General features: G+C 41.2%; 1 protein-coding gene across 3 annotated transcripts in view; it reads right to left on the bottom strand.

Annotated features, from left to right (window-relative positions):
• The window catches only part of mdga2a (MAM domain containing glycosylphosphatidylinositol anchor 2a), a 240961-nt gene that overhangs the window by 100567 nt on the left and 117940 nt on the right, over window positions 1-22454 (bottom strand). For all 3 annotated transcript variants that reach the window (XM_018764196.2, XM_018764195.2, XM_018764194.2), the window contains exons 4-7: window positions 15145-15341; window positions 13017-13149; window positions 9856-10125; window positions 815-1144 (exon numbers count right to left, since the gene is read on the bottom strand). In XM_018764196.2, the coding sequence (XP_018619712.1) occupies window positions 815-1144; window positions 9856-10125; window positions 13017-13149; window positions 15145-15341 (930 nt within the window). The remainder of the gene's footprint in view (window positions 1-814; window positions 1145-9855; window positions 10126-13016; window positions 13150-15144; window positions 15342-22454) is intronic.

Raw genomic sequence — 22454 nt, forward strand, 5'->3', positions numbered from 1 at the left:
ACTGAAGTTTCAAAGAAGTAGCTTCTGGGCTTCTGTACCACATACAACACAGAACTGTGTCACACTCACCCATAAAGAAAACTTTTTCTTATAGACTAGTTGAACTCTCAAATATCTTGTAATCACACTTTGCCCACTTTAGTGCCCCATCCATGGTGAAATGATCCTGAAGACATTTCCTTCATAAATACACGCAGCGTTTCCTACTTCCAAACCATACCATATTGTCCCAGAAGCAGAGCATTTTTATTACTACTATTAATAGTTTTCACAGGTTCATAAACACAGGCACACTGGATGATGAAAGAATAATAACAAGTTTTGATGAATCGTATATCGAAATGAGGTCATTTAAAAGTTAGTAGAAATCTACCTTGAACAAATCTTATTTAGTACTGACTGTAGGGTGGATAAGGGGGTGAAGTGGGTCCTGCTCTCCAAGTGGGTCTGGGGTTCAAGTCCCGCTTAGGGTGCCTTGCGATGGACTGGCGTCCCATCCTGGGTGTGTCCCCTCCCCCTCCGGCCTTACGCCCTGTGTTACCGGGTAGGCTCCGGTTCCCCGCGACCCCATATGGGACAAGCGGTTCTGAAAATGTGTGTGTGTGTGTGTGGTGGATCCCATAGAAAAACAAGAAAACATACAGATAAATCTACTTTTCTTACTAATGGGCCTTCATAACTTTTAACAATCATTATAGTCCACCTATTGTCCTACTGTGTTTTCTCCACAAGAAATACATGCTGTGGAATAAAGTATAAGGTGGGCGGGGCCAACTAGTGAGCAGGTGAAAGACAGGGCTATTTTAGTACTCACCAGTGGTCGACGAGATGTTGACGTCAATGCTGATCTCAGGGATACCCCCACCCTTCAGCGAGGCCATACAGGTGTAGGTTCCAAAATCAGTAAACTTGAGGTCGATGATGTCCAGGTTGGTTGTGCCAGGGGAGATGTCAGGATCCGTCTGTGTGATGACCATGCGCTCAGAGCTGCGCAGCGCTCGTCCATTCTTCAGCCAGCTGAATGTCAGCTCCTCAGGAGGCGTGGCCTCCACTTGACAAGATATCTTCACCTCCCGCCCAATCTGAATGTTGTCATCATTGTGATAGGGGTCTGGGGTGATCCAGAAACGGCCCTTCTTCAATGCTGTGGGTAGCCAGGCAAAGAATGTCATTGAGAATACTGTCACAAATAAGCTCAGCAGCACAATTTTTATATATGCATATATATTTTTTTTATGTTTTTGAGAAGTGTTCTTAAGGGAATTCTTGTAAATCAGGCCCTGAACTATAATGCATTTACATTAATCACTCCACAAATATTAACAAAACCCAAAACCCATACAGAGAAAAGGCTATTGAAAGTTAAAAAATAGAAAAGACAAGGTTTCAACTGAAGAGTGAGGAGAAAAAAAAAAAAAAAAAAACTCCTGTGCTAGCTCTGGAGTACCTTTTTTCTCCATCATGAAGAAGTGCGCTGTTCAAGCTATAACTGTTTGCTCATAAGGACTGTGGGGACCTCATAAGGACGCTTGTAAACTAAATTTTAAGTACACACTGTATAGTGGTAAAGTGACCCAGGTGGCACATGTTTCAGCAGGGTGGAGCCCATTCAACCCTAAGAATCATTCTGCATAGAACACCTGAATTCACACTGGAAAGGAGCATCTGCCATACAAATAAATTATGTGACAAGACTCTTATCGTTAGTGCTAGACAACATGGTAAAGGTACAGCATATTGCATGGTACACGTCTTTTAATATGGCAGTGCATTCCATCTAGGTCTTCTGTAAGCTAAGATATCACAATGTGTCCCAGAAAAGAATAAAGGAATGGATGTAGCATCTCAAAGGATTTGAACGATAACTGCACTTTGAAAAGTACAATACATAAACACAAACATTCCATTTATTGGCTGGGACTGAAACTAGTTGCTTGGGCTGAGGAATCTGAGGATGTATTTTTCTGCTTGGGTACCTTGATTATCAGTGCAAACAACCCTGCAGGCAACAAATGTGACTCACAAAGGGTGGGTAAGTGTGTCACCACAACAGAGGGGAGCTGGAGGTCATAAGAAGTCTATGTATGGCTTTATTCATTCACATTGATTTTTTGTTATTAAAAAATTAACATATTAAAAATTGTTTAAAAAAAAAAGTTAAAATGTGATAGGTGAAACATTCCTTATTTCTGTCAATGTCTCCAATGTCATGAAAACTGTTTTTAACCATTAGCTGCTCTTTAAGAGTCCTTGTGGTGTTTTACTAGAGCACATCCAGGAGCGGAGTCCAACACCTTAACCCTTTACCCAAGGCACATGTCTACACTGAGGAAGGAGAGCTGGGTTTATGTTTCACAAAAGGAATTATTTCCAAGAAATTAGCTCAGAACATTAACAAAACAGTTCAAGGAACATGTCCAGAGAGAAATCACATATCTGTATTTGAATCAGACACTGATTCATAACTTTAATGGGATTTCCCATTGTACCGACAGACCTCAGAATCTCCCTAAAATGAACTATACTAAATTACATGTTAATTTTCAGTTTGTCACGGCAAAAGCCAGACAAAACTCTGAAGAATGTTTCATGCTATTTTGAATTTATTATTTACCAAACCAAAGAAATTCCATATTTAATCACCTGGTAAAAGTCTGTAAGCCCATGAAACTATCACACACACACACACACACACACACACACACACACACACATTGTCAGAACCGCTTGTCCCAGACGGGGTTGCGGGGAACCAGAGCCTACCCGGCAACACAGGGCGTAAGGCCGGAGGGGGAGGGGACACACCCAGGACGGGACGCCAGTCCGTCGCAAGGCACCCCAAGCGGGACTCGAACCCCAGACCTACCCGAGAGCAGGACCCGGTCCAACCCACTGCACCACCGCACCCCCATAATAATAATAATAAGAAGAATAATAAGAATATAACCATATGAAATTAAACTCTAAAATGAACACAGACTTTGCATATACATTCATTTGCATTTATGAAGCTGCAAATCAGCCTGAAAGATTGTTTTAGACCAAAATATACAAATACCTCTGCCAGTATCAAATGAAAAAGGTCTTCTGCATCCTAACTCAGTGGTTTTAAAAATTTAGGAAAGTAATCATCATTTTGTTGGCTTTACTTGGAAAGTTTAAAAATAGCTAGGCAATTCTAAGTAGAGCCTTACAGGATGCAACAACGAAACAAAAGGGTCAAATGGAATTTTCCTTCAATCTACTGTATTTTGCAGATGAAAAAAGCCTGTCTACTGACAGCTGCCCTTAAATCATTTTGTGCAGACCGAAACAAACAGCTCTGTATATGAATTTACATAATTTTGCTGTCAAGAGTTAGTTTAAATAGTGTATCTTTAGATCAAAACTCCTGAACACTGCCAAACAGTCCAGTGCTACCCACATCCAGGTGCATAACATTTAAAAAAAAAAAAAAAAAAAAAGACACACAAAATACTTTAGGACTGGAAAAAATTTGCATATGTAAGACATGTATATAAGATAACAGGCTGGATAATCATGAATGTTGTTATTTGTTCCTGCCTAATCATTACCTCATCAGAATGGTAATCGATGGGCTTTCAGGGGTATACGGCTCTATTTTGTGAAGCTCCCCTGCATTGGTACCCTGGCAGCTGACCGATCTGCGCCTCTACTGGCCCAACTTCTATCTTTGCCTGGGGGTTCTTCGATTATGCTGGGGCCAGCCCGCTAGGGCAATGTCTTGTTTCTGGCAGTAACCCCACAGAGCTCATTAGTCATTCATTAATGGAAATAGGATGCACTGCTGCCCCATAAATTATTCAAAAACAAATTTGATAAGAGTCGATTTACATGTTGATTTACATGCAGGCAGCGAGTTTTTATGAGTCGCATTCGAGAGTTCTTTTTTTTCCCTGCAGGGAGTAAAACAACGCAGGAGGAAATGTGGGATAAATAACAGTTACTCTTATGAATGGCAGCACTGCCTTTCCAGTAGTCATGGGTACAGATGCCAGTGAGCCTTGATTGCTATGGGGTATCAAAGCCATGTCAGACTTCACAAGTTCAGAGAAGTGATCCAGGTGATGTTCTTGGTTATGGTACTTTCAGGACATTTTATTTATTTTTTTTTTCATTATTACTTGAAAATAGAACATTGAATGCAGTCACTAAAAGAAAGTCATAAATTCTAATTAGATGCTACAGCAACAGAACTGTTGACAAGATCCTTCCATTTTTTAAAAAATGTGATGTATTACTGGGTTCCATATTATGCAGACCTGAGTAACCATTTTGGGATGTGGGCTTTGCAAAAATAAAGTGATTTCACCCAAAACTATTAAGCATTAAATGCTGTTAAGAAACATGCCTGAATGAACAGGCCTTGGATCTTTGGTTAGCCTTTAATACTGACACTGAACAGGAGACCATTGCCAATACACACCCCTCTCATTTGCACTGTCCAATAAGAAGTACAGGGACATTTGCTCATTGACACAAGACAAACTGAGAGCCATAATTTAAGCAACAAAGTTACAATTAAATGAGAATATTTCTCAAACATGCCCTGAAGCAAACTGGCTCCACACAGGGCACAGTTACAAGAGAAATTATTTCTGCCATTCTTTCCTGAAGAGGCAAGCAATTATGGGTTCTTGTTGAGTTTAATTGACCAGCATTGCCTCCTGAAAATGCATGGTTGTGCCCAAAGGAGACTGATGCACCTCACTATGGGCTAATGAGCAAAAAGGCTTATACAGAAGCAGATTGTTAGACTGCATCTGGAGAAAAGAAAAAAAAAAAGCATGGGGGAGAGGGCACAGTTTGTTGTTTTTGTTGGAGAGGAAACAAAAAACATCACCAAGAGGAGGATCATGATGGCAGGTCTAGCTGTGCCAAGCTCATGTTGGCGTCTTGGAAAGGCAGGCTGAGCTGAAAGACGCCCTGGCCTGTGGGAAGTGTGGCCAGAAGCACTGCCATCTGCTTGGAGAGGATGTGCAGAAACACTTACAGCTCCTGGGCACAACAATCCTGCGAGGTTCTTTCAAGGGCTGGGACCAGTACACGTACAAACCATTGACCACTCCGACCAGACTGCTAGAAACCAGACAAAATTCTTGTTCTGCTGGGATAATTGTTTCCCAGAAATAACATTAATTTTGGCAACTGAAGATACTTAAAGTCACATATTGTGGATCGGTGTGAAGAACCATTCATACACAGGCTTTTGAAAGTAGAGGTGTCCAGTCCAGACCACAGGAAATGATGAATGATTTTTTTTTGTTTTTTACCAAAATTATAGCACCTCTGAGAGGTTAAACTTATTGACAACAGCTACTTAAATTAGTACAGTGTAATCAATATTCCTAGACTGACAGCCCGAAGGCCACAGATAAGGTGCTTTCTGCTGAGACAGACAAAAAAACCCTCCAACCTGCCTGGGAACCCCATTACAATAATGTTGCTCCTTTGCAACATTCTGTTTATGGCCACTACATCAGTGGTAGCCTGTGGTGATTGCCTCATAAAATGCTGATCAAATAGAGGATGACATGTGTAAATAAATAAATGAGTGAACTCCTTCGGCAACCAGCCTGCTCAGCAACAGGGCTTGGCTTATAAATACAACATCCAGCTTGTGGCGTGGTTTATTCTCCACTGGTCAATATGCCAAAGCCTTAACATTCTGAGTCATCATCTCTAGATATTCAATGCTTTTACTAGGCGGGCTCGATGCTATAACTCAAGAGCAGAGGGTTTGTTTTATTGATGCCATTGCTGGGAAGAAGTCTAATGTTGTTGGGAGCAGAATGCCCGAGGGAGTGAAGTGAGGAAATATGAGGAGTATAGATGAAATGGCCCTTGATGCAATATCAGTGGGAGTATGGGCAGCAACTAAAGTGGCACAGCTACTCTTCTGGGACAAGCTAAGCAAAAGCGTTCCTACTGGTCATCGACTTTGCTAATGGAAAACATCACAAAGAAACGGGGTTCCAGTAAACATTTATTGTTGGTGTGATCTTGCCTCTATCAAATGTCAACGCATCCATGATGAAATCCCCTTCAAACCCTTTGTTCTTCTTGATGCCTTCATCAGCAAGTAAGGCTTTCAAAGTAATCAAGGTTCACTCTAACACACTCTATGCTATGACTCTGGCCAACGGTGTCATTTGTCATGTGTCAAAAAAAAAAAAAAAAAAAAGACAAGTTTTTGGGGCCATGTCTCCACAATTGTGCATGTAGCAGGAGAGCATCTGGAGCACAGTATATCTCTATACACAGCAAAAGCTCACTCAGTGGAAAATTTGTTGTATTGGGTAATGAGAGAAAGGTCAGGTACTTGGACTTAACTAGAAGGTTGCTGGTTCAAGCACCACTCTCTTGTACTGCAGGAGTACCCTTGAACAAGGTATTTGTCCTGAACTGCTCAAATCAAAAGAGCAAGCTGCATAAATGGGTTAAATACTTCAAGATGCTTTGGACAAAAGTCTCCGATAAGCAATGAATTAATAATGGCTGGACCAGAATCATTGCAAATGCATCAGAAATTCAGTTTGGTCACTTTATTTTATGTATTTTTTTGGTCATCTTTGAGAAGATTGTGAGACAAGTAATTAAGACAAGACCTAGCAATCCCGATTTACAATTACACTACGTTTACATTTATTCATTTAGCAGACACTTTTCTTCAAAGCAATGTACATCTCAATGACTGAGAAAAAATTTGTGCAGCACTACAGCATGTATGTTTCACAGCAAAAATGGTCTTGAAGAACTAAACAGGACATAAGCGTAGATGCAACACAAGATTTTTTGAAAACAAACAAAAAAAAAAAATCAGTGCACATTAGAGATTTCACAAAAAATATTACAAGACCGTTAATATCTAAAATGACTAGAGGCAACAAAGGGAAACAAACTTTATTCCCCATGCCTCTGAAAGTCTATAATCCTGCCCCATTTGGGTGATGGGATTAGATGACACACTCCTAAAACCTGAGTCCAGATTCGCAGCAGAGTGCAAGAAAAAGCTTTTAAAGCCCTCTAACTGCCACTTCTGTAGAGCCATGTTCTGTCACCAAATGTATGTTTTAACCATCTAATGATGAATGTCATAGCAATTTTGAAGTCTTCCAGAGTATAACAGGATGGAAGTCACTTAATTCTGTGAATTGTAATTTAAACTGTAAGTCATATAACTAAAGTTATTTTTTGGAAGCAATATGGAGTTTATAATTTCTCTTCTCTCATCTCTATCTGGAACAACTCACAAATTATGGCAATACTTGCAAGGAAACCACTGCATAAACACTGATAATTGCTCACCAATATTTCACGTCCTTCTGGGAGTATTTACCGAACAAACAACTCTTGTCATTGACACAACTGTCATTAAGGGCCATTTAGTTTTGTGTACACTGGACGAGCATTTTCCCACTGCATTCAAATTATGTGCACCACCAAAACCTTGATCTGTCCCACACATTTTTCTTTTTTTCTCATTATGTATGCTGCAGCCCTTTAAATGAAATTTGATACAAAATGAATAACTGCAGTGTTTGAAAAAGCAAGTACTAATAGTTGTGTTTTACTACATAGCTACTGTATACAGCATGTAAACCATGCTGTTTTCATACATATCAACAAAGCGCAGGCAAAGTTTTATTCACACTTAACCGTATTTTGTGACAGAGCTGGATGATGAGTTTCAACCAACTGATGCAGGGAAAATGAGAGGAAATAAAATCACACAAAATTTTTCCAATTGTGCTATGAAGTTCATACCAAAAGTTATTATCAGTGCTGTAAAAATGTATCGAGTCCAACTAAATGTACCGTATATGCTGGCGTATAAGTCGAGCCCCAAAAATTAGAGGTGTAATATAGATTTAGGCCTATATTTGCCGGATAAGTTGACCCCAAAATAATGTACAACTTTTGGGCCTAGGCTAGTCCTGCTGACACCTACACTTAAGATTCGGGCTTAGGCTACAGTGCTGTGGAGTAGGAGTCATGGAGTCAGAGCTGGAAGCAATTATTGGCTTACTAGAGTCGGAGGTCTTGTGTACTGACTCCACAGCCCTGGTTATTATGCTTAAAATCGCACTCAAGAAATGTTTTCAGCCATTCCAACAAAAGACAAAGGTGGCATTCTCTTGCAAAATGCAGCCAAAAGTTGCTTAGTGTTCCAGTGTTCCCTTCATTATGGTAATGTGTGGTAGTGGACTGTGCTCTCTGGCACATGGGTGAACCCCCTGAGCTTTTCCGGCTGCCCACCTCAATGCCATGTCACTTGCAGCCAGTGCAGCCCACTGAAACCGCACCATGCAAATCCGGTTTCCTGTCCTTATCGCTCTTGTTGCTGTCAGGCCCAGCCACTCTCGGTGGAACTAAAAGAATCTCTTGCCGGAGCCACAGCTAACACCTCCAGATGTGGAAAAACAGCTTTATTTGCACACCAGGGATCTGCTTTGAAAACCCACCCAAGGAGGGGGTGAATGGGTGGTTTGGGAGGGGCTGCGCTAAATGGCTCCGTAGTGGACTGTGAAATAGAGACGTGGTGACTTTAGCACTGGTGATACAGGGGTTACCGTTGAATAGCTGCCCATTTCCACCTTTGCTGAGTCTTGCCATTTCATACTAGTTTGGGAACAGTGATAAGAGAAAACAATGGAAGTACTGGAAACCAGGGCAAACATGCCATGTGGTCACACTAGTGCAGTGTCACTCAGGATTCCAACCAAGTGTGAAACTGACTGTGTGTCTGTGTGTGTGCATAGAAATTAGAGCTGTCTTTGCTCACTGTACACAGCCATGCTTGCTGTTAATATTCGATGGGACATGCTGTTTGGGGCTGAGTCGAACCTTTGGGGACCCCTGGCAATCACAAGATAGCGTGACCCCTCCACATATTCCAGTTTGTGTTCCAATGTCTATGGTGTTCCCCAAGAGCTCTGTGACATCACACAGTACATGGCTGCCCTAATGATGCTTTATAAATGTACGTTCTGTAAATTGCAGTAAATTTGGGAAGCATATAGACTGATATGTTTTACAGTGTTATTGTAAAGCTGGTAGTGGAAACAACAACAACAATAGTTTACATACATTATTTATTAACTAAATAAATTAATAAATATACCCAATGTAAAATCACATGGTACGGTTATGTTATTTATATATTCCCATTTACAAAGAAATTAAATCCACTGGACCACAGACAAGATCATTTATCAAAGCTTCACTATGATATAGCTAATGTATATTTCAAAGAACGAGGAATAACTATTTATGCTGCCGCTAAAGTGAAGTGCATTTTCGGCACCTGTTTGCTGCTGCCTGTTTGTGTGTACAATGATTATTTACAGCAATTTACTTGAATACTTGTTATGTAATGCAGATGAATCTTTTGATGCAACATCAGAGTTGTTGCTGCTATGCTTGTTCCCTTCCTTCACTTTTCTGCTCTGAAAAGTCTAGGATAATCCACAGCTGCGGCTGAGTTTGCAGCAATATAGCCAAAACAAAGTAAAATAAATATCATGGCATGTTCATTTACTACCAAATTCTGGAGCCATTCTCCATGGTAAAACTAAAACAACTACTTTTTTGTACTACAGTGTACAGAACATCGATTCTACATCAGGATCCTAAATCCATGTATAGCTGTCATAGTGATCAGCAAGAATCCTCCGTGTGGCCATCTTTCAGAAAGAAATATTTTAGACATTTGTGTTAACAGAACAGAGGATTTTTTAGTCTTTGAAGGCATGTGTGAGCCACCAAACCACTGCAGTTCAACTTTGAATTGCGGATTGGAGTTGCGAGCTCAATGGGGATGGAGCAGCTTACCTCTGACCACAATGGTGGTGGACTTCTTAGCAGGATTGCCCACATTATTGTTGGCCACACAGCTGTAGACACCAGCATCATCTGACGTGATGGCTGGTAGGGTCAGCGTCCCACCGTTGAGCACGCTCTTGTCAGGCAGGGGCTCCGTGTTTCGCACCCATGTTAATGTTGGTATGGGTTCCCCGCCAGAAGTGATACACACCAGGGTCACCGTCTGCCCAGGGTTCACAACGATGGGGTCCTCCACAAGGAGTTTAATGGTGGGTGATGCTGAAAAGAAATTCACCACACGTCAGATCGCACTCTATTTCCTGTGCTCTCTTCTTTTTGCCTTAAAATACAGAGTAGAAAAAATCTGTTACTTCTACTTGTTCATATTTCAAATGCTACAGTCTATTTCCTATTATCCTATCTAATGCTTTGATGAAAAATTATTCACAACTTGAGCCATTTTTATTCCTAACATTTATACTGGACCAATTAAAATACGTTGCACATTGGTGCAAAAGCAAAACAGTTCCTGGGACCAAAGCAGAACAAAACAGACTGCTAACTGGAGGGGTTAAAATGCATACAGAGTTGTCCAAGTATTACAGACTGGAATCCCCAAGGAGGGACCTTCTGTTAACACTGAGCAGAGCATTTATGACCCATAAACACCTCAATAAGCTGTATAAATGGATGAACTACTCAGGTAGTGAAACTCAGTTGCATTATATAAAATATGTCTTCTGATCTTATAAACATAAGTTACTGCATGAATAGATGTGAGGAAGGGGAGAAATAAATACATCAATCATTATAATCCTCACAAAGGCTCCTTCTGAAAGCAAGAAAAATGTTTAAAATAAAGACAAAAAATATATAACATTTCATAATAAAGTCATGTTAATAGGGAAAGGAAAGCTGTCATGAAATGATTTTCATATGTCCAATCATGTCAGAACTGAAGTGCTTAACTGAAATGACTGACATTGTTGGGGAATGCTGCTTATTCATGTTTCTTTTTGCTACTGACAGGCAATACAACGGAAGAGACAAAAGACAGGGCTACAGTGCTGTTCAACATGAGCCAACTCCTGTAAAGAGAAAAAAAAAAAAAAAAAAACTTAAATAAAATAAAATAAACGTGGGACAGTCCACAGACAGTGTTCTACAATAAAGATAACCTTCCAAAGGGAGCAGAATTTAGGAGGTGAATAAAATAATTGTCCCGCCTTAAATTTTTAATCAGATGACGTGTTCTTTTTTTCTTTTTTTTTTCTCACTCCGGACAGCTTCCTGCCAAGAAAGTGGCTGCTGCTAGGTAGGGCTAGAGGGGCGAACAGCTTGCTTGGCCATGTAGCCAGCACACGCTGGGGTACAAATTGTTTTAGTGCTGCTCTGAGGGAAGGGCAGAGCAGTTCATCTCCTGAAGGGCAGAGCAGTTCATCTCCTGGGCTCTCCAGGGCTGTTTAGATTCTCTTCTGTCCATTAGGAGCTTTCATTCATTGGCCAAGGCCATCACCCAGGATGCTTCAGCTCGACTTGGATGGAGATACCAGGACTGGATTTGTGTTAATGACACTCAGGCCAGGCCTTTATTGTAGAAGAATGAAATGGGTACACGGCACAATGAGGAACCGCTGTGCCTGCAGACCTTGGCTGATGAAGAATAAAGCAGGACAGGAGGACAACCATGGCAAGGAAAAGCTAAGAAACACCAGCAGTCTCTCAGTGGGGAACACAGAAGTGAAACGTTTAGTCAGTGCTCACTTGTGACTGCTTTATCGCTCATAAAGTATGAAAAGGGAGGGTGCAGGAGCAGGGCACAAGACAGATTAAGTACAGATTAGCACTCAGCGGGCAGTTATGAGAGGTCACCACCTGGACAGTAATCTGGACAAGCTATTGCTGGACTACAGGAGGAGTATGGGGGCATCCACAAGTCATTGATAGCAACGCATGAGTTGTGCACGCTTGTCTCATGAGTAGACTGCATAAACTTTGCAGGGATAAAGACGTACTTAAACAAAGGACTGCACATCTCTGAACTTGAAGTCCTTGGGGATTCATCTGGAATTTAAAGTAAGAGATATGATACAGGACCTGGGAAGGTTCTTTCTGTTATTTCACAGTCTGAACTCTGATGGCTCTAGCTACTGCATTTGGAAAATGCATAGGTGTAACACATTGTTAAAATATTTTGTCAAGTTTTATCAATTAAGGTAATGTAAGAGAAGAATAAGGCACACATTAATTGAGTTGCTCTTTAGCTTATAAATTACAACAGATCAAACGTGACATGTGCTTATCCACCGAGTCGATAGATGGCAGTGAAATGCACCGTAACAGAAAGGCACCGTTGAAGTGGTTTTAATTCAGCTCAATTCCACACTGCTTACAGCTCACGTCCATTTATGAGTGCTCGGCGATTCCAGTAGCGCTAGTAAGAAGGCGCTTATTGTTACCATGGAGACCAAAGTAGAAAGGATAAAGAAAACTGAAAGTGCTGAGAGCAAGGGGGAAGTTACCCATGCTAATGGGATGAATCATGAACAAACAGCACTGAATACAAGTTTGTGGACACAATGCATTTATATTTTCAGTAATTTTAAATTTCTATTTTAATTCAGCTACCAGATCATTAAAATAATACAATAATGAAAAATTATAAAATTATTTTTAAAAGTTTTACTTTTTTCTAATTATACGCTTTTCAAATTATACGGTGTATCTGAGGTTTTTACAAAGCCTTTTCTTAATCTGCAAATCAGTAGAGGAACGTGTATTATCTGGATTATCAAGCTTTTTTCTTCAAATGTAACAATACAGTTGTGAACAAGCAAAGGTGCAAATAGTCTTCTGGACCATAAGTTGGAGATTGATTGTATAGGTCTGTGTCTGGCCAAAGAGTGGTTCAGGGTGTGTGTGTTTTTTTCCCACTCACATCAGGATTTTGGTCACACTGTCTTTAAAGGAATTTTAATATGAAACATCAGCAGAAGTTTCATATACTGGGTGGACAGTTTTGCATATATCTCATATCCTCCTACTCCATCAGCATTTCTCACTTTGAGACAGAATGGATTGCTGACGGCCAGAATCCAGCAAAACTGAGCATCAATCCCCCGTCCCCCACCCTAGCAAAACACCCCACCTCCGCCAGCTCCCCAGCTCACCTGTTCTGTTGGTGAGCCTGAAGAGCACATTCTTGTCCGGGATTCCACATACATTGCGAACAGAGGCAATGCAGCTGTAGTTGGCATAGTCCTGTGGCCGTAGATTCTTGAGCTTCAGGATCTTAGTCTCTCCCTACAATTCAGACCGACAGACAGGGGGAATATAGTGCAGTAGCGTTTAGACTAAAGAAAGCAAACTGGACGAAGGACAGCTGAACAACAGAACGGACAACAATGTCAGTTTGTTATAAGAAATACTCAGATTTTTGTTTCAAGAAGTTACACACGATGAGAACAACCTCCATGCGGCTAATGTGAAATGGTGATTTTGCAGTCAGATCCCTGCATCATATTAATTAACAAATTTATGGAGGATACATTGCAATCCTTAAGCAAAGCCACTCCATTGACTGACAACTTTCATGACTGACCACTGGATTGATGATTGCTTGCATCTGACTCAGGAAGGTGAAGAGACAACACCGCTTGCATACCTCTGCTGGAAGACGACTGCGGCAGTGGTGTTGGATTCAAGCATCTCTATATCGGTGAAGGATCTCAGCCAAGGCTGAATGACCTTCTACTCAAATGTTTAATAAGGCAAGAGATTACAATAAGTTTTGTATGTCCAAGACAAAGATAGGAGGCAACAACACTGGCTTTGAGCCAAGCCCGTTGCATTAAACCTACTTATTACTTATCATGAAGAACAAAAAAATGCCTCAGTCACCACTGCAATGGATCCTCAAGCCTGCAGCTGATTAAATGATTCATTTATCATTTAATAAGCCCAGGATTTATGCTCTAGCATTTACCTTTTTTTTTTTTTTCTCAGTCCTAGGTCTCTTTCTTGGTCTGAGGCAGATTTACACAATGTTATCTATATGGATGTCTCTAGTTGCAACATATTGTTGGTGAGCATTCAGAAAGAATTGACATTGTTTGGCTTCCTCAAGTCTTTCAGTGAACTGCCACTCAGAAAGGTCAGCCATATTTGTATGGAGAAACAGGAAGAGTGAAGACGCAAAGCTGCAGGGATAACAAAACTCACATTTCCAAGCGGGTACTTTTTCTGGGACATGCATATTTCTGCAATTTGCATCACTTCACTCATACAAGCCTGAAAACTTTACCCGATTGTCAGTGAGCAACTATCAAAGGACCACTCCCACAGAAGGGATATACAAGAAAGGCTCTAAAAAGGGTTTAAAAAAATTCTAAAAGACCATTGAGGAGGCTCATGTGGCCTGATCATCATTATTACAACTCTGACCACAGAGAATGAAGGAAATAAATGGACGTAACAGAGTGAGACCCTTTGTGGCTTGTCTGTTATTGCTAATTGGCACCATATGGGATTTGGAAACGCATCTCAGCATGGTGAGAGTGACAGTGCTGAGTTTCCCACACAGCTCTCTCAGGAGTCAGGTGGGTCTCCAAGCTTCGCTTCTTTTCCTCATGCGCTGTTCCGAATAAACTTCACCCTCATATCGGATCTTCTCATAACCCACGGCCTGCTTACCAACTTGAAAATAGCTGCCCCAATGTCACGGACGCTAACCCAAAATCGACTTCCTATTATATTTATTCATTACTTTCTATGCACTGTTGAGATATACAACTTGTGATACTTAAATGCCATTGATTCATGATGACATTTGTATCTCAGTCATTCCCACTGGTGGGTATCCCACAGATTACTTGGTGTTTGTGGCATAAATAAGATGTAACATTTCTATGTAAAAGTGATTTTTTTTTTTTTTTTTAAATTTCAAATAGCCATGCAGTTTGGGTATACTGCAGTATTTCTGATTTCTGACTTATTCATTATGTATTCATTATGTATGTTTTAAAAGGGTATTAGTAGAATTTGTTCAGAATTTCTATTGCAAACAATACTTATAAAGAAGACAGCATAAAAACAACAGCAACATATCTTATATTTGTAACATTTTGTTATTCTATAATATATATTACTTTTGTAACAATATGTTATATTTGTAACATTAACTGTGCACTAATTACTGTTTCAGAATAGTTTCATTTGCTCTTCCTATACAAAATGAGATCCAACATGGTCAGTAGACCTCCACTGTCTCAGGGGAGGGCTCACGGGGCTCTGGCTTACCTGTGTGAAGAAAGGCTCATAGATTTCCACACCCTTGTCAGAGCCCTGGGAAAGGACCTCGCGGCCCCGCCGCCAGCTGTAGCGCACCGGTGGGTTGGAGTTGGCCACACACCGCAGGAACACTGTCCTCTCATAGTAGAACTGCTCCTTGGCCTCGCCGATGCTCTGATGCACAGTCACCACCGGATCGTCGAGGTCTGTCAGAGAGTGTGCGCCAAGAGGGTGGTCAGGTCAGTGAGAGGCTGCTGGCTTGGCTGCCAGCTCCAGTTTTGCCACTTTCCAGCTTACATCATGTCATTACTCATTTAGTAGTCCAAGCTGCCTGGGTTTCCCAGGCAACACTGAGTGCGTATGAATAAAGACCTGCTGCTGGAGTTATGCCTCCATGATTCATCCTGCCCTCTTTGTTCAGCTGTATAACCCAAAGGCTGAACATCTACTCCTCTTACGCAGGACATCTCTACCAGCGGGGGCATGAAAATCATTGCGCGTATACTGTATGTAAGCTACAAAAATGAGCTTATGCGCAGTCACTCTGGCTGGATGCATCCAGCACCAGTTCTTCCTGAAAGGTAATGTGAGTCACTGCATGGAAAGGACAGGGTGCGATATGTATTTCTGACAATTGCAGCTCTCAGTTTGAACGGAGTGCGAGGAACAAGCTGTAAAAATGATGCTATCAGGAGAGACCCTGAGAATATGAACACTGCACTTAAACCAATCTCAATTCAGCAAAACACAAAGACACCCAAACTTTTGAAGTGTTCTGTATGCATCCTGACCAGAACACTTTTTCTGAGTTGCTATGCAACAGATAAGAGGCTTTAATTAAAACGGGCATGACAGCACTCTGACCATGATGCTTGGCAATTAGAAGGGGCAACTGGAAGCATTAAGGGGGTGACAGATAAACAATAAAAAAAAAGAAGGTTGTTATAACCAATCCAGCTTTAGTGCAGCAGCTATTGCTGGAGTGCCATGTGATCAAGCAATACAATACATACAACGCTGACACAAGCAAATGGCTGTATTAATGAATGACACACATAGATATACAGAAACAGGCAGGCAAACAGATAGATAGATAGATAGATAGATAGATAGATAGATAGATAGATAGATAGATAGATAGATAGATAGATGTCACAATTTAAGAAGAAAAGTTTATTGTTAACCATTAATGTGACAAGATGTCAGCCAAAATGCAGAGAAAAGGTTTATGGGATGTCATTTACCTTGAGAATACAAAACCCTCGGAAGTTATGAAAGCAAAAGGTTATTGGACAAATAGTTGTACTGTTTGAAGGGCATTGTGTTGCTGCAGAGAGTCACACTGCTGCCTCACAGTGCCTGAGCTGTTGAAGCATAGAATCCAGGTTTGAATCCAGCTCAGTCTGTGTAGACTTTGTGTTTTCTCTCTGTGTCTATGCACACTGTGCATGATCTAGGAAGACTGCATTGTCAGTAGTGTATGTGCATGTCTTGTGATGTACTGGCATCCTGTTGTCCAGTGTACGCCCTCTCTTAGCCCTGACCAAGGCTACTGGTTACTAAAAATGGATGCATGTATTGCTTATAGACTGTGAGCTGGTGGGTGGTATAGCCTGGGGGAGGAGGTTGGATTTGCTTGATGGAGAGCTCCTAGTGAGCTGCTCCTTGTGAGTTGCCCTTACCCTAACTCAATAGTGATGTCACTGTGGCCACTTCAGGGAACATCACATGCATCATAAGAGCAGATGGCCTGAAGACTTTAGACATGGACTGTTTTGGGGAAATGTGGTAGATTTTGTGGTTCTGGATTCCCTGAAAGGGGGTATGGATTCTTGGTTCCTTTTGGTTTACAATGAATGTCCCATTTTGGTGGAAAACCTGCTCTACTGTGCCTGAATCCTGGCCAGGTAGTCACAACACCCATTCCTCAGAAAATGGGGTTAATTTATTTTGTGAAATCAGTATTATTCAAATTCCCACTGTGAAGGGGTCAAATTGTTAGATTTACTATTTTTACTGGTTTAATTCATGCTTTTCTCCAACACACCTTACTATATTTAGTCATTTATACAGCTTGACATTTTTTACTGTAGTAATGTAGGGGTAAGCACCTTACTGAAGAGTACTACAGATGGAGGTGACATTCAAACCTGTTACCTTTGCATCCAAAGGCAACTGTAACCATAGGTTATCAGATGACCCTATAGACCCTACCCTACCATAGTTGCTCTCTTGCCTACAAAGATAAGGTAAAGTAGAGGTTAATACACTAGACATAGCCCAAAAAGGGCCACACTGACATGACAAACTGTTGTTCACATTTTCGTTTTATGGGATCCTGTTATTTGAGGGCATGGTACTAGCTGAGTAACTACAGTCCCTTGGAAGACAGAGAAAATAAAAAAGTATGTTTAAATCACTTTATAGATAGGGGGAAGTGGTGGTGCAGTGGGTTTGGCCTCTGCGTGCGCTCTGGTGGGTCTGGGGTTCAAGTCCCACTTAGGGTGCCTTGTCACAGACTGGCATCCTGTCCTGGGTGTGTCCCCCAGCCTTGTGCCCTGTATTGCTGGGCTAGGCTCCAGCTCCCTGTGACCCCTGCTTGGGATAAGTAATTTCAGTCAATGCATCACTTAATTATATTGTTTTTCTTCATTTAAAGATTCAGTAAAGGGAAAGAGTTCCTTTTCATTTTTCCCTGTACACAATCAACAGAGACGGAAAAAGCGAAATTAAAAGTACCCATGCAGCTTAATTAAAGGGTTTGCTGATCGATTCCTCAACAGTCTATCAGAATTATTCAGGTACGAACCACTGTTTCTGAGATGATGGCATCAATAAAACAATTAGGTGAAGGTGATTGTTATATATGTCTTGCTGTTTTATCATTTGTGCAGAGAGGAGGCTGTGGTTTTGTCTTAGTCTCTGGCTTTTGTCTTTGTCTTTCACTTCGAATGAAACGCTGTCAAACTTCATCTTCCTACATTCTTCAGTTCCCTGCTCATGAAAAAATGTGTCTGTGGAGCTCAACACATATTACATATTTCAGAATCTTTCATACCACTTCAAATACACATTTGATTTGCACTTATTATGATGATGCTCTTTATGTAATCTCTCAAACTTGTTTCATTTTTATCTAAACAAATGAATAAGAGAATGATGGAAACTAAAATGAACTGACTAATAAAGACCAACATGAATGTGAAGAAAATACAGTTGTATTGTATAAAACAAATAAATACTGGCTAATGTCCCTCTCAAACCATCATTCCATGATGAAACAGTGTGATCATCGGAGTCGGTGGCGCTTGTTTGTGTGACAATATATCACAGCTGAGAGCTATAACTTATGCCCCTACTATCCCTACTGCAGGGATGAATCTCTCAGCAGTGGTAAAGCTGACAGTCTATAGCAGTGATTCGTCTTAGTGAACTCGAATGTAAACTTGTACGCTGATACATGCAAATCCAGTAGAGCAAAACCTGGCAATGCTTGAGGTGTGCAGAGGCTCCAGTGGTTCCATCTCAAAGCAGGCGTTTGCTGTAGCTTAAGTAGACGTGAACCGCACCGTAAAATTCATAACGGTGCATCATTACATCATGATGCAGTTTCGTGAAGACTTTGATTACACAAGTTCCAAATCATACGCTGAAATGCCTTTTCTTTAGGCAGATTTGGAGCAGCTGGTAGTGTAGTGGTAATAGCTGCTGCCTTTGGACTCAAAGTTGGCAGGTTGGAATCCCCCTCCAGTTGTAGAACCTTTGAATAAGGTACTTACCATAAAATAATCCAGTGTAATTACCCAGCTGTATAAATGGGTAAATAATTAAGTTGCGTTGGAGAGAAGAATCAGTTGAAAAAATAAATGTACATTCAAGTAATTTCTTACAAGACTCATTAAATTCAGAACAATGAGAAAATTTTCATGGAAAAGACAAGACAGTGAAGAAGTTGTGTTTTCTATCCTCAAAAGACTGACATGTTGTATCTCTTCTGACCCCTCGCAAGTGCTAAATAGTAAATACAAAGTTATGCCGTTGAACAAAATTAATATAGTTCCAGTTTCAGAGTCCCAAGGTTTAAACTTAACATGTTTAAGAACTCTTTTATTCGCCAATCAGTGATGCTGCTCAACCAAGACAGCAGGCCACTCAAAATGCAATGATAGTCTGATAGTAAGCAGTAACAGGACTAGTGTAACAGTTCCGCAATATTCTGTATGCGATAGTCTTTATGTGTGGATGTTCAGGCCATTGTATTGTGACATCTTGTGTTTGTGTGTGTTCATTTGAAAAGCACTGCATTTCATGTATCTATTTACTCATTTACTTATTTATTCTTTTTTACTTCCCTGTATCTTTGTGTTTTTGCCCTCGATGTGTAATAAGTCATTGTCACTGATGAGCAGAACTGCAACGATGCAAAACAACTACACACACACACACACACACACACACACACACACACACACACACACACACACTTTCAGAGCCGCTTGTCCCATACGGGGTCACAGGGAACAGGAGCCTACCCAGTAACACAGGGCGTAAGGCCAGAGGGGGAGGGGACACACCCAGGAGGGGACGTCAGTCCGTCGCAAGGCACCCCAAGCAGGACTCGAACCCCAGACCCACTATAGAGCAGAACTGCAGGCCAACCCACTGCACCACCGCACCCCCTCTGCAAAACAACTAATTCCAGAGAAATCTGACAATTCAGTTAAACCGTATCATATTGCACTGCACCATAAAATCATTAAAAGTGTATAAGATTTATTTACATATATAGAAACAACTGCAGAAGGGACTCTGCAAGGAAGGGACTGAGGGACAATGACAAGCAGTTTTTTTTTTCCCCCCCATCAAAAAGATTCAACAACTCTTAACCACTAAGTTTGCTACCATTTTGTCTATTATAGTATAGTATAGTCACTGTCTGTATGTCTGTTCATACAGACTGTGGCACCGCAGTGCAAAGAAAGAGAGCAGTGCCAGGGGCAGCTCATGGGCATGGGACCCAACAGCACCAAGAGCTGTCCAAGACACCCTGAGCTGTGGGCAGTCGGCTCATCACCATGAGCAAGATAAAAAACATAGGAGACAACCAAATGCAGAGATGTCAGGGAGACACACTTCTGTTCTGAGCCTTGTCTTCTCCCCCTGCTTACCAGTGACCCGCCCAACTTGGCATGGTCGACACCAGTGAGAAAAGCAAAGGCGGTCGCACACACAAGAGGTCCAAAGTCAAAAGTACAAAGATTTTCTGTTTTGGTTCTGATGTGGAGGAATGATCTCCTGCCCTCACTCAGAGCTGCTGAATCTCTGTCCACATTTAAAAAGGGTCTTAAAACTCACCTCTTCCAGACTCACTTTACATTTATTCATTTAGCAGACACTTTTCTCCAATGTGACTTCCAATGAACTCTATGTAGTGTTATGAGCCCACACACCTTATTCACCAAGATAACTCACACTGCTAGATACACTACTTACAATGGGTCATTCATCCATACATCAGTGGAACACACTCTCTCTGTGTCAGTCACACACTATGGTGAACCTGAACAGTATGTCTTTGGACTGTGGGGGGAAACCAGAGGAAACCCACGCAGACAAGGGGAGAACATACAAACTCCACACAGACTGAGAGGGGACCGAACCCAGGTCCTCTTGTACAACCCAGGTGCTGTGCACTACTCCTGTGCCACCGGGCACTTCTCCCATGATCTCGTAAATGCATGATAAACGTTTACACAATTGTTATGTTTAATCAGTTGTTAATACATTTTAATTTGCTTAATAATGGAAAGCCTATATGCAACTACTTGTGTGACACACAATGGTTCACATGGTGGAATGTGACAAACTGACTCTTCTCAACGGGGGGTGCAGTGGCGCAGTGGGTTGGACCGCAGTCCTGCTCTCCGGTGGGTCTGGGGTTCAAGTCCCGCTTGGGGTGCCTTGCGGCGGACTGGCGTCCCGTCCTGGGTGTGTCCCCTTCCCCCTCTGGCCTTACGCCCTGTGTTGCCGGGTAGGCTCCGGTTCCCCGTGACCCCGTAAGGGACAAGCGGTTCTGAAAATGTGTGTGTGTGTGTGACTCTTCTCAAGCATCATGTGTCTGCATCGAAATATTTCCTTCTGATGATGTAGTGCACTCTTTGTATTGTTCTTTGAGATGTATACTGCATTGTAGAAAGGCATGCCAGATGCATCTGCTAAATTAATAAACGTAGATATGTGCAGTAAATCAAAAAAACGTAAGTTCACCCTTTGTCACATTATGTAAGGTCAGTTTAAAATAATATTAAAAAAAAATACCAGCTTTACTTCATTGAAAAAGACACTCAGCAGTTGATCTGAAAGTAATGTATGACAGAGATGCCACTGGTTACATCACAGAAATGTATTTATATAGTGTGTGGATTTATTTTTAAAGATTATCTTTGCAAACTCTTTTTTTCAACATTGTAATTTACATGAATAACGTTTCAATAATTCCAGTAGGTGTGGTGTTAAGTTCCACAAGGATGTGATTATTATTATAAATGTCACTCCCTCCTCAGCGCAACGAGGATCACCTGCGGCAGATCAGGAAGCGACCGCATAAAAGGGAGATCCGGAGCCCACTCAGACGCGGAACCTTGTTCAGCCTTCATCATAGCTCTAGTGTGTGCCTCTTGAATCCTTACCTTTCCTGTTCCACCTGTCCGCAACCCTGTCCTCCCGTCTCCTCTCCCTTATTTCTCTGGACCCCACGGTTTCCTCGAGCTCCCTCTTGTCTTATGGATTATGGCTTTCGGATTGTCCCTCTGATTACGTTTGTGCATCGATGACCCTTGGATTGTCTTGTGACCACGATTTTTCGATTCCCCTTTTGACTGTCGGCGCTCCGCACTTGGGTCCGACGGCTTCCTTCCGTTGTGACACCATGATAATAAATGTGGATGAGATTATTAAATATAATATGTCATGAATAAAAGAATTAATATATAAGAAAACATTTTTAAATATACTTTATGAATTGTATTACTAGGGGTAGCGCAGTGGTTAAAGCTGTTATTCTCAAATCTAAGGGTCGGAGGTTTGAATCTCCCCTAGGGTTGTAATACCTTTTAGCAAGGTACTTACCCTAAAATTGCACCATTAAAAAGAAATTACCAAGCTGTATAAATAGGTAAATAATTGTAGATAGCTTTACATTGTAAGGCACTTTGGAAAAAAGTGTCAGATAAATTGATAAATGAATAAATGTAAATAAATATATACAAGTTAGTCAAAAGAGTAGAACTCCGAATCATCACATTTTAACCATTCTTTTA

The sequence above is a fragment of the Scleropages formosus genome, chromosome 15 (assembly GCF_900964775.1).
Source record: "Scleropages formosus chromosome 15, fSclFor1.1, whole genome shotgun sequence".
Lineage (NCBI taxonomy): Eukaryota > Metazoa > Chordata > Actinopteri > Osteoglossiformes > Osteoglossidae > Scleropages > Scleropages formosus.